This window comes from Labeo rohita, chromosome 24 (assembly GCF_022985175.1).
Source record: "Labeo rohita strain BAU-BD-2019 chromosome 24, IGBB_LRoh.1.0, whole genome shotgun sequence".
Classification (NCBI taxonomy): domain Eukaryota; kingdom Metazoa; phylum Chordata; class Actinopteri; order Cypriniformes; family Cyprinidae; genus Labeo; species Labeo rohita.
The window spans coordinates 23,707,192-23,724,235 of NC_066892.1; the positions used below are offsets into that span (position 1 = coordinate 23,707,192).

The window sequence follows — 17,044 nt, forward strand, 5'->3', positions numbered from 1 at the left end:
TGACTGGTTAATGGTAGGGAAATAAAAAATGAAAGGCAGAGGAACGTCATTATGTTGTAGTGGGTGTTTTTGGAAAACCATGTGTATGTTTCAAGGTAGCGTTCATAGGTGGACCAGAGCAAAGATAGGAAAGAGAATCCTTAACACAGTGGTATAATTACACGGAATGATCTCAGAAAGTTCTGAAATTGAGCTCAAGAATATGTTGTGTGAACGCACAGAAAATCTGTTTGTCAGAAAGTTGTTTAAAATCATACAGAAATCACTTATTGCTTACTACACTGCATACTAGCATGCTAGTTTGCCATTTCTCTGTCCATTTCTTTGTGAGATTTTGCTGTGGACTGTGTCCAACACTGGATGTAAGTGATTTAAATCCCCCGGTGATGTCATTTTCAGGCTCAGTTATGTAAAAGCCCAGCCCAGACTCTAGAGACATCCACAGCTGTCTGTACCTGAGCCCAGCCACAAGCTAAAATACATCCATTCCATTATAATACATCCATCTCCTGCAGGCCTAGACCACAGTCTGGTCTGTTTGGCAGCCAGAGTGACCCAGAGTCAGTGTGGTGTTGTCAGAGCCCACCACAAACACACACCCTGTGGCGGAATGGGATTCTACTGCCATTATTTCATAATATAAATGACACACGTTTCCTCAAAAGATACAGAGGACAGACTGACGTCATTGGCCCAGACTCTGGTTATATGTGACATAACCAGAAGAACGTTAGTGATATGGGTGTCAAAAAACACAGGCTGTGTTGTGTTGTGTGTGGCATGTACATATGTATTGGTCATTGATCATAGGAAAGAAATGTCTTAGATGATTCAGAGCTTTTTCTGTGTGACCACCATTGTCATGTCAGATATTTGAGAAGCGTAAAATTATGTCAGTGATGCTTTATAAACACTCACAGGATACTCTGTTTCAATACCTTCTGCCCTTAAGAGAAGCCCATTGTTTTCAGATACCATATGAATGACATGATAACAGGACACAAGAGCTCTGTTCCAAAATCTAGTTAGCTGCCTTGCTGATTTTTAAGGCAACATTTTAACCATCTAGCAGCGTGCCTAAAGTAAAACGCATGGGAGACTCAACAGTTAATTCATGTTGAGTCAGATGTTAGCATGTTGCTAAGCTAATGATGTAGTACACTAACAAGCATAAAAATACATAGTGAACACAAAAACTGGGTAAAAATGCATTTAAATGTTTTTATCATTACAGATGAGGTGTAAATGCTACAACCAGAAATTTCTTTCGAACTCTTTCGAAAGTCCACTTCCAGAACAAAAAATTGCAGATAATGTACTCACCCCCTTGTCATCCAGGATGTTCATGTCTTTCTTTCTTCAGTCGTAAAGGAAATTATGTTTTTTGAGGAAAACATTTCAGGATTTTTCTCCATATAGTGGACTTCTATGGTGCCCCAAGTTTGAACTTCCAAAATGTAGTTTAAATGCAGTTTCAAACGATCCCACATGCGGTTGTAAACGATCCGAGCTGAGAAAGAAGGGTCTTATCTAGCAAAATTATCAGTTATTTTCATAAAAATAATACAGTTTATATAGTTTTTAATGTCAAACGCTTGTCTCGTTTTGCTCTGCCTGAACTCTGTTTTTTTCCGTTTCATGACAGTTAGAGTATGTTGAAAAACTCCCATCTCATGTTCTCCCTCAACTTCAAAATCAACCTATATCGCTGTTTTACCTTTTTTGTTAAGGGTGTTTGATCTTCTTTGCATGTTTACTTTGCAAAGACTGGGTCAGTACTTCTGCAGCGATGTAGGATGATTTTGAAATGATTTTTTGAAGTTGAGGGAGAAAATACGATTGGAGTTAACTGTCTTGAGCCAGAATACACAGAGTTCAGGCAAAACAAGACAAGACGAGCGTTTGCAACCGCATTTGGGATCGTTTGAAGCCACATTTAAACTGCGTTTTTGGAAGTTCAAACTCAGGGCACCATATCAGTTCATTATATGGAGAAAAATCCTGAAATGTTTTCCTCAAAAAACATGATTTCTTTACGACTGAAGAAAGAAAGACATGAACATCTTGGATGACAATGGGGTGAGTACATTATCTGTAATTTTTTTTTTGTTTTGGAAGAGGACTTCTCCTTTAATGGTAGCTTGTGTCCTAAGTCTCATGGTTTGCTCATAAGTAACAGTTTATCTCAATATCCTGTTCATAATACAGTTCAGTGCCTGTGAAAATCATTTAGAACGCCAAGAGTCTTGATGTGAGTGCTGATGTACCAGGCTAAAAAGGCAAATGTTTTGCTGCTGCATTGGGACAGAGAGTTCTTTGTGCAATATTGGGCTTCTTTCGGTTATTTTTCACTCTTAGTGATTACCATGTCGGTTTTGGGTCAAAGAGATTAGGAAAGACCCTCTGGAGATCATACTCTTTAAATTCTTTTGATCCTTTCTTGAACTGACAACAGTATTATACTGCACACATGGCAAAATAAAGTGCAGAACCATTTGTACATTGTGAAAAGAGAAGTGCTTTATCATAGGTGAGACAGGGGTTAGTTGTCACATGGGTCAGTAACTATAAAGTTTGTAGTCAAATATGTAAAAAAGCTTGTTTTCCTTAGGACATTTTTTGTAACTTACTGTATATCCTCCAGGCTAAAATTTCATTGTTCTCATATTTTTTGTAAACCAGTGAACACGATAATATAATGACATGTATTTAGACAATAGTAATCTATGTAATGAAGTTGAAAAAAATGTCTTTAAAATGTCTCTGGCATTTATTTGATAAAAAATGTGGTAAAATAGTAGTATTGTGAAATTTTGTTACAATTTTAAATCCGTGAAGACAAAATAAAGAAATAATGCTTTTATTCAGCAAGGATGCCTTAAACTGATTAAAATTGACAGTGAAGACTAATATATACTAATAAATATTTAAAATAAAGTTTTAAATATGTGTATTTCAAATAAATGCTGTTCTTTTAAACTGTTCATCAAACAATCCTGAAAAAACATATCACAGTTTCCATAAAAATAATAAGCAGCAAAATCTGTAAACCATTATTGATATTTGAGCAGGTTTATGTTTACTCAGAAAGTGACTTTCAAAAATAAACCAACTTTGAAAAATATTCACTAATGAAAAAAGTGTAACCATTATACCCAACCTCCCCTATGTCATCAGATATGTTAGCATAATAAGTTTTACTAAAGTGTCTATAGTTTTAATGTTAGTGGTTATGTCTGAATAATGGTAACTGTTAGAATTGAGATACAGGATGAATGTAGGGCCATTGAGCCAAAAACTTCACCTCAGTTTCCTCTGTGTGGATTGTCTCTGTAATAAGCGAACTGCCACTTTGGATAAAAGTTTCTGAATGGCTAATTAACAGTGTTTGTTCTCGTTCTCAGGCCAAACAGAAGGATGGTTGTGAGCGCAGCGAGGCATCGGCTCTGTCTCCGGCCACTGAAGAAGAGCCCTTCTCATGGCCGGGGCCTAAAACATTGCACCTCCGCCGCACCTCTCATGGCTTTGGCTTCACGCTCCGTCACTTCATTGTGTACCCACCCGAGTCAGCCGTGCAGTCTTCTCTCAAGGTCAGCACACAGCAAACAAACACATAAGTATTATCTAGATCATTGGGTCAATTGGTATGGTCAGTTTACTTCCTCTCTAAATATAATTTAGCTTTAGAGACTCATAGATGTGGTTAAATCTAAATAATTACCTTTAATGCTTTTCCTCATGCACTAATTGGAAAATTTATGTTTGCATGTCAGACACGGCCTCTACCGGGCCTCATAACACCTTGTAGAGCTGCTTTGCGCTGTGAATTCTCAATGTACTCAACTGTGGGTTGTGGAAACAAGTAGTATCTCAACATATTCCACTGCAGTGTTAAAACTAACCAGTCTCAAAAGTGCCATTTCTGTCAGTTGATCAGTTTTTTTTATAGGATCCTTTAGGAGACCTTTGTCAGCTGCTGTCGAGCCTATTATCAACTATATGTCACATTATGGGATATTTTTGGAAGCAGTGACGCACTGAAATTAGTCGGAATTTAGTCGAAAACCAAAATCGAAAATAAAGTGAATTTAATAATAAGTTAATTAATCAAAAATATTTAATAATCAACACTCAAATAAAACTAAGTTGTATATATATATATAATTATATATAATTTATATAATGATATAATTATGTTTACTACTCCAATTCATTGTTGAAATATACAACATTTAATATAAACATTTAAACTGACTATAATAAAAGCTTGTTTTCATGACATATTTAAACTACATTAAATGACACCATCACTGTCAGATTAAATGAAACTATAATGAATATGCAATATAGTGCATATATTTAGCAAATACTACCGTTATTTTTTTTTTTCAACTAATTTCTAGTTGAAATGCTTTCCTGTGGATTGATGTGGCTATACAGTAGAAATGTCAAGGTACATTAAAGAGTGTTTAAAATACATTTGTATTTTGACATACATTTAAAAAAAAATTAAAATTGACAAAATGTGAAGTCTATTTTGAAGAGACTATTTCATATCAAAAGTAACAGAACAAAGTTTATTGAAAGTATTTGATGGGACATGCACTTCAAATAATGCTTAGTGAAGGCTGTTTTCATGCATCATCTGAAAACTAAATAGATTTAAAGATTGATTTTAGGATTTAAGAATCTACATTGGTTTATCAACACGAAAATCAATTAAAATCAAGAAATCAGTATTGTCAACCACATCCCAACGTCAACAGTTGAGTATGATTTATAACAATATAATATAATAGTAACAATATATATTTGGCTGAATATTTTTGGTTCCCTTTGGTTCACTTTGCAGCTTATTAGGAAAGAAACCATGTGACCAACATGTAAAGTGACCAACCAGAGTTTGTGTTTTAACTGACCTATCGTTAAGCTCCTCCCCTCGAACACAGATGAGCCAATGGCAGTTGAGTATCAGTAGCACGGGGGCCGGAACTCTGACATCTTTAGGTTTCAGCACCATAGAGAAACATTGGAAGATCCAAAGCTCTCATCAGTTTGATACTCTAGTGTTCATGCTACAAAAATAATGTTGCCTGGGGTGCTTGTAACACTGATTCTAGGTACCCTATGAGGACAGGCAATGGAATTTGGAACTTATTTTATTGTTCAGTGTTCATTTTCTGGTTGTCATATTCTCATTAAAGGAGAAGTTCACTTCCAGAACAACAATTTACAGATAATGTACTCACCCCCTTGTCATCCAAGATGTTCATGTCTTTCTTTCTTCAATCGTAAAGAAATTGTGTTTTTTGAGGAAAACATTTCAGGGTTTTTCTCCATATAATGGACTGATATGGTGCCCCGAGTTCGAACTTCCAAAATGCTGTTTAAATGCGGCTTCAAACAATCCCACATGCAGTTGTAAATGATCCCAGCCAAGGAAGAAGTGTCTTATCTAGCGAAACGATTGGTTATTTTCATTAAAAAATGCAATTTTAATACTTTTTAATCTCAAATGCTGGTGTTGTTTTACTTTCCCTGAACTCTTTGTTTTCTAGCTCAAGACAGTTAGGGTATGGCGAAAAACTCAGACTGTATTTTCTCCCTCAACTTCAAAAAGCATTTCAAAATCATCCTAGATCGCTGCAGAAGTTCCGACCCAGTCTTTGCAAAGTAAACATGCAAAGAAGATCAAACACCCTTAACAAAAAAGGTAAAACAGCGATATAGGACGATTTTGAAGTAGAGGGAGAAAATACGGTCAGTGTTTTACGACATACCCTGACTGTCTTGAGCTAGAACACAGTTCAGGGAGAGTAAGACCAGACGAGCGTTTGACATTAAAAAGTGTATAAATTGTATTATTTTTATGAAAATAACTACCAATCGTTTCGGTAGTTAACACCCTTCATCCTCGGCTGGGATCGTGTACAACCACATTTGAGATTGTTTGAAGCCGCATTTAAACTGTATTTTGGAAGTTCAAACTCGGGGCACCATAGCAGTCCATTATATGAAGAAAAATCCTAAAATGTTTTCCTCAAAAAAAACATAATTTCTTTACAACTGAGGAAAGAAAGACATGAACATCTTGGATGACAAGAGGGTGAGTACATTATTTGTAAATTGTTGTTCTGGAAGTGGACTTCTCCTTTAAGTGACAATTTTCATCTGCTCAAGCAGAACGTTAATGTCTGTTAATATCATTAGTATCTCTGGCTAAAACTAGCTTACGTTAAAGTTAGCGCATCTGTGCTAACATACAAACCTAACCTAAACTAACTATTCTCACAGTCTAGGTCAAAAACACGTAAACAAAGGCCTACATTTCCGTGCCTCTCTATATTAAACTAGTAAAATGTAAATTAAATAATCTGCCATACATGGACAGTGTTCATCCTGGATGTTGTCACCTGCAATCATGTCGGTCGTGCCAAGACATTTCTCCCGCTTGCATTGTGATCTGTAAACCCTTGCTTACAAATTAATCATGTTACCCAGCATATTTATTTTGAAATCATTTGTATTTTCCTCCATGGCTTATTTAAGTACTACTTGAATGCTTCTCAATGAGAGGTGGTCCTTCTGTGTCCAAAATTTATCAAAAACATCTTAGGGCAAGGTTTTCACATTGACAGCTGTCATTGTAAGACAATTAGCAACCTGTTTGTTTGTCCGAGGCACCAGCAGTAAATAAGGGGACGGAGCTTACCGATAGATCATTTGCTGTTTATATGTTTATACTTGATTTGAAATCTTGTTTATTATCTCTAAGATCCTCAAAATAGCATTTTAGTACATTTTAATCTTGACTTGCACACTGGTGAGCCAAACCCCTAGAGGTTGTATAAATCAGATCAGCCATTTTGTGTGTAGTATGCATCAAACAGTGAATGAACTGTGGGCATGGGGATGAAAGATGAGTCTAAGCCAAAATGGACAATAGGCTGCCAAGTCTACACTTCTCATGGCACGATTATAGACCATTAACACACCATCTGCATCTGCATGATGCATCTTGCACACAAAAATGGCAAAGCTGCAGAAAACTTCAGGGTTTCCACAACTGTTGTATATCTGGTTGCACAGATTTACCTGGAAGTGATCCCAGGCTGCTAATAAGCACTACCAAGGAGGAACTAATCACTGGATTTGCCAGATTTGCCAAGCTAGAGGCATCAAATCAGAAATGTTCAGAATTTAGTTTGAGACACCTGGTGACATGCACAATATATATTCCTGATCTCTCAGTGTTTCAGATTTTCCTGCTCCTAGACAGATTTATGTTGGTCAGAAGGCAGGTTTTTGGACACACTAAGCTATGAAGTCAACTCAACTTTATTACAATTGTCAAAAGACTACATGATCCCCATAAAGAGATTAAAGCTCTGTTCTCCCAGCATTACCAGCCGGCGGTAATGAAACTTCTAGATAATGCTGTTATCATCAGCTGCTTTCAGATACTGCTTCCTAACAGATTAGTTACTGTTAGCAAACATGCAGTTCACAGTAATCTGTATGACATATACAGGAATAAGATTTGTTTTTCTGCAACACGAAACAGCATTTGTAACACATTTAACTTCAGTAATGAATTTCCAAGTTTAAAAAAAAAATGGAAATAATGGGTGGGGGGACTTGATCCATCCATTAAGATTTGATTGGATTTTATTTTAATACTATTTTTCACTGTTTAAATGAATGATTTCATGATGAGTATGTGACACTAAAGACTGGAGAAAGGACTGTTGAAAATGCAGCTTCCCCATCAAAGAAATAAATTATATATTTATATTAAAATAGAAAAAAAAGTAAATTGTAATAATATTTCACAGTATTATTTTCTTCACTGTATTTTGATCAAATAAATGCAGCCTAGATGAACATAAGATAACTCTTTCAAAAACATTAAAACTTCTAAAAATCTTAGTAACCCCAAACTTTTGAGCAGTGGTATGGTATTTATTTATTTATTTATTTGTTTTATTGGTTTAATTAAATACTTATTTATTTAAAATTGTTGTTACTTTAAAATTGTAGTTTTCTGGAATGTTTAACTAGGTTTTAACAACATATGTGACCCTGGACCACAAAACCAGTCATAAGTAGCACGAGTATACAGTATTTGTAGCAATAGCCAACAATACATTGTATGGGACAAAATTATCGATTTTTCTTTTATGCCAAAAATCAGGAACATGACTATCCTAAATAGTCATGTTGCGTTAAGATATTTTGTAAATTTCCTAGCATAAATATATCAAAACTTAATTTTTATTAGTAATATGCATTGCTAAGAACTTCATTTGAACAACTGTAAAGTTGATTTTCTCAGTATTTAGATTTTTTTTGCACCCTCAGATTCCAGATTTTCAAATAGTTGTATCTCAGCCAAATATTGTCTCATTCTAACAAATTATTTATTCAGCTTTCAGATAATGGCTCTCAATTTCAAAAACTGACCCTTATGACTAGTTTTGTGGTCCAGGTTATCATATTTGTTATAGGATTACACTTCAAATGGAGCATGATTCCGGTTCCACAAAGCTCTTGATTTCATAAATGTCATAAATGTTTTTAACACTCTTTTATCTTTTCTGTCTTTCAGGATGAAGACAATAGCAGCAGAGGTGAGTTTAACCATTCCTTGATCCACCTTCACTGTGCTTGTTCATTTAAGGCTTTTTTCTGAGACATTGGCCACGGCTTTCTTGGACTGAGTTGCTATGATCTTGTTGACTCCAACATCACAAGATCATAGCTAATAAAAGATAATCACTGCAAGAATAGCCACATTAATGATTTTGGTCCAGAACTTTTCTTGGAGAAACCAGATTCATGCTTTAGAATAATGGGTCGGAGGTTCTCAGAAATTCAGGTCTATATCTGCTGTGTCTGTCATGAACTTCAGAGTGAGGTGTTATCTTCAGTGGCCTGCGTCTGACCTTGCACCATGTGAATTGCTGGGAATCTTTAATGCTCGCGCCTGGGGCAGGAAAGCTCCCAGCTGGCAGTGCAGTGTGCTCTCTGGCGGTTGATCAGCTGTGGGCTGGTGTTTGGTTACTGCAGAGGAGTGTCATGACTGTTTGTGGAATTACAAATCATACAAGGTAGTAGAAAGTACATAGGTCTGTTTTTAGTAGAAAAACAGCAGAATAATGATCAGAAGCTATGAAGTAATCCTGAGGTTTACAGAAGTGATTTAACTATATGAAGAAGTGGGACTGAAATGTACATAGTAGAGCAAAGTGCATATGTGTATGTACAGAATATGAGATGAGATGCAAATGTTTGATATTCACATTGTTGGAGCTTCTGTAAGATCTGTCCAGATCCATATGTTGGCAGTTTCCTCCTCACTCTTTCTTTGTTAGCCCTAACATCATGTCCTAATCTGGAGTGGTTTTCCATACAATGATGTAACTCGCTGCTTAACTACCATAATATGACTGACATATATCACTGGGGAAACTACCTAGCTAGTTTCAACTGCTTTCTGAAACTATAGTAACGGATCGACACCTCTGTTGTTTGAACCCCTAGTGTACTTCTATAGGCTATATATGCAGTTCATTTAGTCAGCAGCGTTCAAAATGCCTCTGATTGTTGACACACTAAAATATATAGCTAGAAATGTGTATATTTATAAAAGATATAGAATTTACTGCATGTTAGCTTGCTTATTGTGCTTAAGAGCACGATCTACAGTGCTTTGCGAAAGGATTCAAAACCCTTCTCTTTTTCACAATTTATGTTGCAAACTGCATTAAAATTCTTTTTTCCCACATCAATTTACACACCATACACCATAATGGCAAAGCAAAACACAGATTTGTGACAACATTACAAATAAAACACTGAAATAAGTACATTGCATAAGTATTCATACCCTTAACTCAGTACTTAGTTGAAGCACCTTTACAGCCTCAAGTCTTTTTGGGGTATGATGCGACAAGCTTTGCACATCTGCGTTTGGTAATTATCTGCCATTCTTCACCTTACCTCTTCATCTCTCAAGCCCTGTCAGCTTGGATGGGGGCTGGCAGACATTTTCTCCAGAAGTATTTGATTGCGTCCAAGCCAAGGCTCTGGCTGGGCGACTCAAAGACATTCACACAGTTGTGTATAAGCCACTCTTGCTGTGTGCTTAGGCTCATTGTCCTGTTGAAAGGTAAACCTTCTTCCCAGTCTGTGGTTCTGAATGCTCTGGACTGTGTTTTCATTTCTCAGTATTTTGGTGCACTGAGCTTTCCTTCTACTCTGACGAGTCCCTCAGTCCCTGCCACTGAAAAACAGCCCCACAGCCCCTTCTCCATCTCCATCTCAGTTTGGCCAGGAGGCCAGCTCTAGGAGGAGTCCTGGTTGTTCCAAGCATCTTCCATTATGGGTAATAGAGGCTACATGCTTCTGTGAACCTTCAATGCAGCAGAATTTTTTTCGGAACTCTTCTCTAGATCTGTGCCTCGACGCAAGCCTGTTTCTGACCTCTACAGGCAGTTATTTTGACCTCAGGGCTTGGTTTTTACTCTGATTTACTTTTTTAGCTGTTAGACCTTTTCTAAGAGGTGTGTGCCTTTCCAAATCATACTCATTCAAATTAATTTGCCACAGGTTAATGCCACTCGAAGTGTAGTAGCATCTACAAGCGATATGAATGCTCCAGAGCTAAATTTCAAGTGTCCCAGAAAAGGGTATGAATACTTATGCAATAGAATCATTTCAGTTTGTTATTTCTAATAAATTTGCAAAGTTGTTACTAACCTGTTTTGTGCTTTGTCGTTATGGTGTATCGAGTATAGATTGATGTGGGAAAAAAAGTCATTTAAAGCAGTTTAACATAAAACGTGAAAAAATGAAGGGGTATGAATACTTTCACAAAGCACTGTATATCCACATGCTGTACTAATGTTGAAACTATGCTTCTAACAACAGGTTGAAAGCTGTTTCCAAGACACAACTTTGTAATGCTGATTGTGAATGTTCATTGGAACTATGATTTGGGAAACACGAACCGTTGAATAATTTGTATATTAGTAAGGACGTAACTTGTAACCATAATGGCTAATAATGTTTTTGGGAAATGCATTCCAGGTGCATAAAGCACATTTCTGAAATTTTAACTAAAGATTGCATATTTCTGTAATCTACGCATGTGTATCTTTAACATAGAATGAATGCAATAGCTCACATAATGAACAAGCCTCCGATAATGGGTTAAATGCTTCATTGTCGGATTAACAGTACGAACAACTTCTCAGTACATCGCCTCATCTTTAGTGTCAAAATGGTCCAAACATGCCATAGTTTATGTGGAAAAACTGTTTCCATCACCTGTTTCCAGCATGTTTTGCTTCCAAAAAATACATCTGTGCTTAACTTTAATGTGAATTTTTGGTGCATATCAAATATTTTCCAATCAGTGCAAATTCTAAATTTGCAAGAAAATAGATAGCTGGATGAAAACCAAGAAAATGAATAATTTTGAAATGACAATTTATAGTGTAGATTACTGTATGCACGTCTGAATGATCTCTTTGTCCAGTCTGATCAAGGCAGCGCCATCTCTCTCTCTCTCTCTCTCTCTCTCTCTGTTCTGCTGCAGTGTTTGTCAGTTTTCTCCTCATTCAAATCCGAATCACGTCCAACATGACAGCAGGAAGACCTGCTCTGGCTTTCATCTGCTGCACATATTCGTCATTTTTACGGCACATACTCACTCTCCCATATACACACGATATTCAACATATCTCCCTACCATAGAAACCCTTTAGAATGAGATCAGTATGTAAAGTTTTGCATTCTTACAATGAGTTTGTCTGTAATACACACATGAGGTACATCACATCAGGTTCTCACCCGGATGCTGATTGGCCAACTCTGCCTTCCATTCTAAGAATTCCTTTAACCTTATTGACTTAATTCAATTATCATTTGTGTTCCACTACTCTACTTTTATTATGTAGCTCTGTAATTATGTTGGCATTCCAGTCTTGCTGTAATATGAATTTGATTATAGACAAGTTTTGTTTGTCCTTCATACCCAAATAAAAAAGAAACTAATTCACAGATAAACAGTCTTTGTTAATTAAGGCACTAATCACAATCCTTGACAGGCAAAGCTAAAGGCATATTACAACTGAGGACTGAGTAGGGATGTTTACCAGAAGGACTGAAGTGAATTGATTGGCCTTTCAGTGACAGATTTGGTAAAGAGGTTTTCCTGCAGGAAATTGAGCTGCAGAAATTTCTCGTAACCGTTCTTAAATGGTGCATTCCAGAGAGTGCTGCGACGGGGGTGTGTAACCTGAGACTCTCTCTCACAAACACACACACATTTATTGTAGTGTTAAGGAAATGCTGCCCGTATGTGTAACACACGCCTTCATTTGGCAGCTTGTATTACTCTGCTGAAGGCCAGTAATACTCTTCATACTGAATAGTGTGCACTGAATAGTTGCTGAAGGTTGCCCTCTCAGAAAAAAAGTGCAAAAATTATACCTTTAGGGGTACAACATCCTTTGTACCTTCTTTACCCCTAAAGGTTGCATAATAGTACCATAATTGTACATAGAAGTCCACTTCCGGAACAAAAATTTACAGATAATGTACTTACTCCTTTGTCATCCAAGATGTTCATGTCTTTCTTTCTTCAGTCGTAAAGACATTATGTTTTTTAAGGAAAACATTTCAGGATTTTTCTCCATATAATGGACAGCTGTGGTTTCCCCTAGTTTAAACTTCCAAAATGCAGTTTAAATGTGGCTTCAAACGATCCCAAATGCGGTTGTAAATGATCCCAGATGAGGAAGAAGGGTCTTATCTAGTGAAACGATTGGTCATTTTCATAAAAATAATACAATTTAAATACTTTTTAATCTCACACGCTCGTCTTGTCTTGCTCTGCCTGAACTCCGTGTATTCTGGCTCAAGACAGTTAGGGTACATCGAAAAACTCCCATCTCATGTTCTCAACTTCAAAATTTTATATATCGCTGTTTTACCTGTTTCTGCAGCAATGTAGGATGATTTTGAAATCATTTTTGAAGTTGAGGGAGAAAATACGATCTGAGTTTTTTGACTAAGCCTAACTGTCTTGAGCCAGAATACACAGAGTTCAGGCAGAGCAAGACAAGGCAAGCATTTGAGATTAAAAAGTATTTAAATTGTATTACTTTTATGAAAATAACCAATTGTTTCGCTAGATAAGACCCTTCCTTCTCAGCTGGGATCGTTTACAACCACATTTCGGATTGTTTGAAGCCGCATTTAAACTGCATTATGGAAGTTCAAACTCGGGGCACCATATCAGTCCATTATATGGAGAAAAATCCTGACATTTTTTCCTCAAAAAACATTTCTTTAGGACTGAAGAAAGAAAGACATGAACATTTTGGATGACAAAGGGGTGAGTACATTATCTGTAAATCTTTGTTCTGGAAGTGGACTCCTTTAAGGGTACTTATAAAAGATGTTTATAGTAAAAGATGACAACATTTTTTTTATTTTTCGGCTGCACTATCCCTTTAACAGATTATTTTGCTTTATGAATGACATCCTGTCACATTTCAGAATGCAACAGTGAGATCAAGTTTGAGCTTTTGTGCTCGTTTGCCTGTGTTTTTTTTTTTTTTTTTTTCAGAGTCTGCTAAGAAGTAGCACTGAGAAATTTCCTCTGGGTTTGTCACCAAACAAGACAAACTAGGATGTTTTCTTCCTCCTTTGCTTCTTATCATTACATAGGACTAGATATTTCCTCACAGTAATTAGGATGTTTATTTGTGTGACGTGTATGGATGGAGATCTGCTCTCCACGTGTAGACAATCTGGGTGGAATAGTTGGATGTCGTCCAATTTGAGCTGTGTATAAACAGCTTCATGAGATCAGCACTCTTACTGCCTTTAAAATGTGTTTGAAAGAATGACACTATGTTTTTGTGTATTTGTTGTTTTTTGCTCTAATGCTGTACAGGCCAGAATATATTTCACTCAGTTCCCATCAACTCTTCCTCTCATGTTCATATGAGATGTGTAAGGTGTTGAGCTGAAGAGGGGGAACTTATGTATTGGGGAAAATCTACAAAACAGTTGAGCATGTGCAAACCCTGCATCTCATTATAGATTGCACCAAATTTACTAAATTGAGCACTATTTACATGATACAGTTAACAGGATGCTGTAGCACCAACAAAAAGCTAGCTGTAAACAGGTTTATTGGAACACAATGTCCTATCCAGATGCAACACAGAAAGTTAATTGTGTATGATATAAAACATAAAAATACATGTTATGTAGAATTAAAATCAAACATTTTGTTCTAACCAACCACAGATGCAATGAGAAACACTACTTTTTTCTCTTAGTTATGCTTTCAGTTTCTTTGGTGTTGTGCCTGGTAGCCGTCGTCATGTATGTTAAACCTTAAACATGTTTGAGGAGACAGTAATTATGGATGTGTAGAATCAGATTTTTTTTTTAAGTCCCACAAGTTCAACAAGGAAAAGGTAGGAAGGCCCTCTAAAGAACATTTGACAACCTAGTTTCTGCCAATATGTGACCCTGGACTACAAAACTAGTCATGAGTGTGATTTTTTTGAAATTGAGATTTAAACATCATCTGAACTTGAGAAAATAAGCTTTCTATTGATGTATGGTTTGTTAGGATAGGACAATACTTAAGATAGGCCGAAATACAACTATTTGAAAATCTGGAATCTGAGGGTGCAAAAAAAAAAAAAAACTAATGAGAAAATCACTTTTAAAGTTGTTGAAATTAAGTTCTTAGCATTGCATATTACTTATCAGAAAGTTTTGATATATTTACGGTAGAAAATTTACAAAATATCTTCATGAAACATGATCTTTACTTAATATCCTTTTCCTTAATATCTGATTTTTGGCGACAATTTTGACCCATACAGTGTATTTTTGGCTAGCGCTAGAAATGCTTCTTACGACTGGTTTTGTAGTCCAGTGTCACATATGTAGGCGCATTTCTGTGTATCAGCACAATTTTCGATTGTGATCAGTTTGTTTGCTCTGTTGCGTGATTTGCATTATACCTTAAAACAGTCCGGACAAATAAATATTGCATTTCTGCAGTCACAGTTCATTTGTAACTAATTCCCCCTATTGTGTTTTCCTTTAAGACTTTGCTACAGTTGAATAAAGATGCTGTAAAAATAAAAAAGTCAACATCTGTTCAAATATTTGTTTTCCTTTTCTGTGAAAATACATGCCAGAGATATTTCATTTCATTTTATTTTCTTGCCAGTGTTTTGGGTGGCGTCCATGAGGACAGGGATGGGAGCAATAGCACAAGCAAATAGAATTCCACACGATTCTTGGAGGACCAGTAAAACCCCACCTTACGCGCGTTGGCCAGACTCGATTTGGATGCGCTCCAGACACGGACTCTTGTGTCTCTGCTGCTTTATTACACTAGTGCTGCCTGAGTGCAGTAGATATGGAGGACGCTCATAAATAAGAGAGCTCTGGGTTCCCAAAAAACAATGTGTTTTTGGCTCGGATGTCACACAAAAGCTTGGCTGCTGTCCTCAACCTTCACTGTGTTCCTGCACCTGATTACAAATGAACAGGTCCAGTGTTTGGGAAAGTTACTTTTAAAAGTAATGCATTACAAAATTGCGTTACTCCCTAAAAAAGTAACTAATTGTGTTACTTAGTTGTTATGAAAAGTAATGTGTTGCGTTACTTTTGTGTTACGTTTTCTTATCTGGGTTGGGCTTGCTTGTTTGTTTTATAAAAAGTTCTACTTTGGGCAAATGTAAAAGCTCTTTTACATCTAAAGTGAAATGAATAAGCCTCAGGCAGAATGAAATGCAAATTCACTTCTGTACTGTAAAGGGCAGCGCTTAAACTTTTCAGCTGTGCTGCCATTCTGGGTTGCATGAAGAATAGGACACGGAAGAAGAAAGTTCAACACTCCTTAGTATATATAGATGAGGGTTCCACTTTATAATATGGTCATATTGTATTGCAAAACACTTCTGCTGCTATCGAGGTGGGATATGGGTTAGGGTTAGGGAGAGACTTGGTGGTATGGGTAGGTTTAAGGGTGGGTTAAGGTCATGGGTCAACAGTGTAATTTTAAATCTAATTACAGAAATTAATTACAGGTGTAATTACATGCAGGTATTTTTAAAATCTAAGTACAATGTAAGTATATGTGTAGACACAATAAGTACATTGCATCAGAACTCAATTTGTTACTTAGGCTCTGTTCTTGTACACACCCAAAGGGCGCACAAGCATAGAGACATGTTTCAGACAGCACGGCACACCGAGTTGATTCCTCTTTCATGTCTCCCTGCATTTAAGATACATACACATGGTGGTTTGCGATTACGTCACAGTATTGGAAATATTTCTGTTTTAAACCACAAAGGCAAGTCAATGGATATCACACAAGAAACGTGAAAACGTTGCGCATTAGTTATGCCGGTGAATGTCTTAACTTCAGTCAGTTGACTATACAGAAAGCGAAAGTAAAAAAAAAAACTGACGAAGTTTTCTAATGCTGCAATAACGGCGCATGTTCTCTCAGAGACGACAAGAGACAAATCTACTTCAACATATGCTGATAAAAGTGTATAACTGAATTTCACAGTAAAAAATACAGCAACATTTTAGGTTTTACTGTTTTAACTTAAATTTACAATTAAATAATGTTAACATACCAAACTACTGAAATACTGAAATCTGTTTTGTACCTTTGCAATACACTGATAACCACCAAATGCAGGTGGTGATGAGAAAGTCATATAATGAACCAAAGCCCATCACAAGCAGCTTTTAAATAATAACACATTTAGAAGGTGCACAGTCATTCACACAAACTCTAAACACCATCATGGTAACACACATGGAACTGAAATAATCCAATAAACATTCATTTAACATCACTGGGTGTAACATACAACCCTAATGTACAAAACTGATAAGAACAAACTAAAAAGCAACATAGTTATTTAAAAAACAAACAAACAAACAAAAAACATCGAATTTGAAATGTACGGTTATTCAG

At 36.4% G+C, this 17,044-nt stretch overlaps 1 protein-coding gene across 5 annotated transcripts in view; it reads left to right on the forward strand.

Annotated features, from left to right (window-relative positions):
* The window catches only part of LOC127155508 (rho GTPase-activating protein 21), a 102,684-nt gene that overhangs the window by 49,341 nt on the left and 36,299 nt on the right, over positions 1-17,044 (forward strand). For all 5 annotated transcript variants that reach the window (XM_051097749.1, XM_051097750.1, XM_051097748.1 and 2 more), the window contains 2 exons: positions 3,405-3,590; positions 8,609-8,630. In XM_051097749.1, the coding sequence (XP_050953706.1) occupies positions 3,405-3,590; positions 8,609-8,630 (208 nt within the window). The remainder of the gene's footprint in view (positions 1-3,404; positions 3,591-8,608; positions 8,631-17,044) is intronic.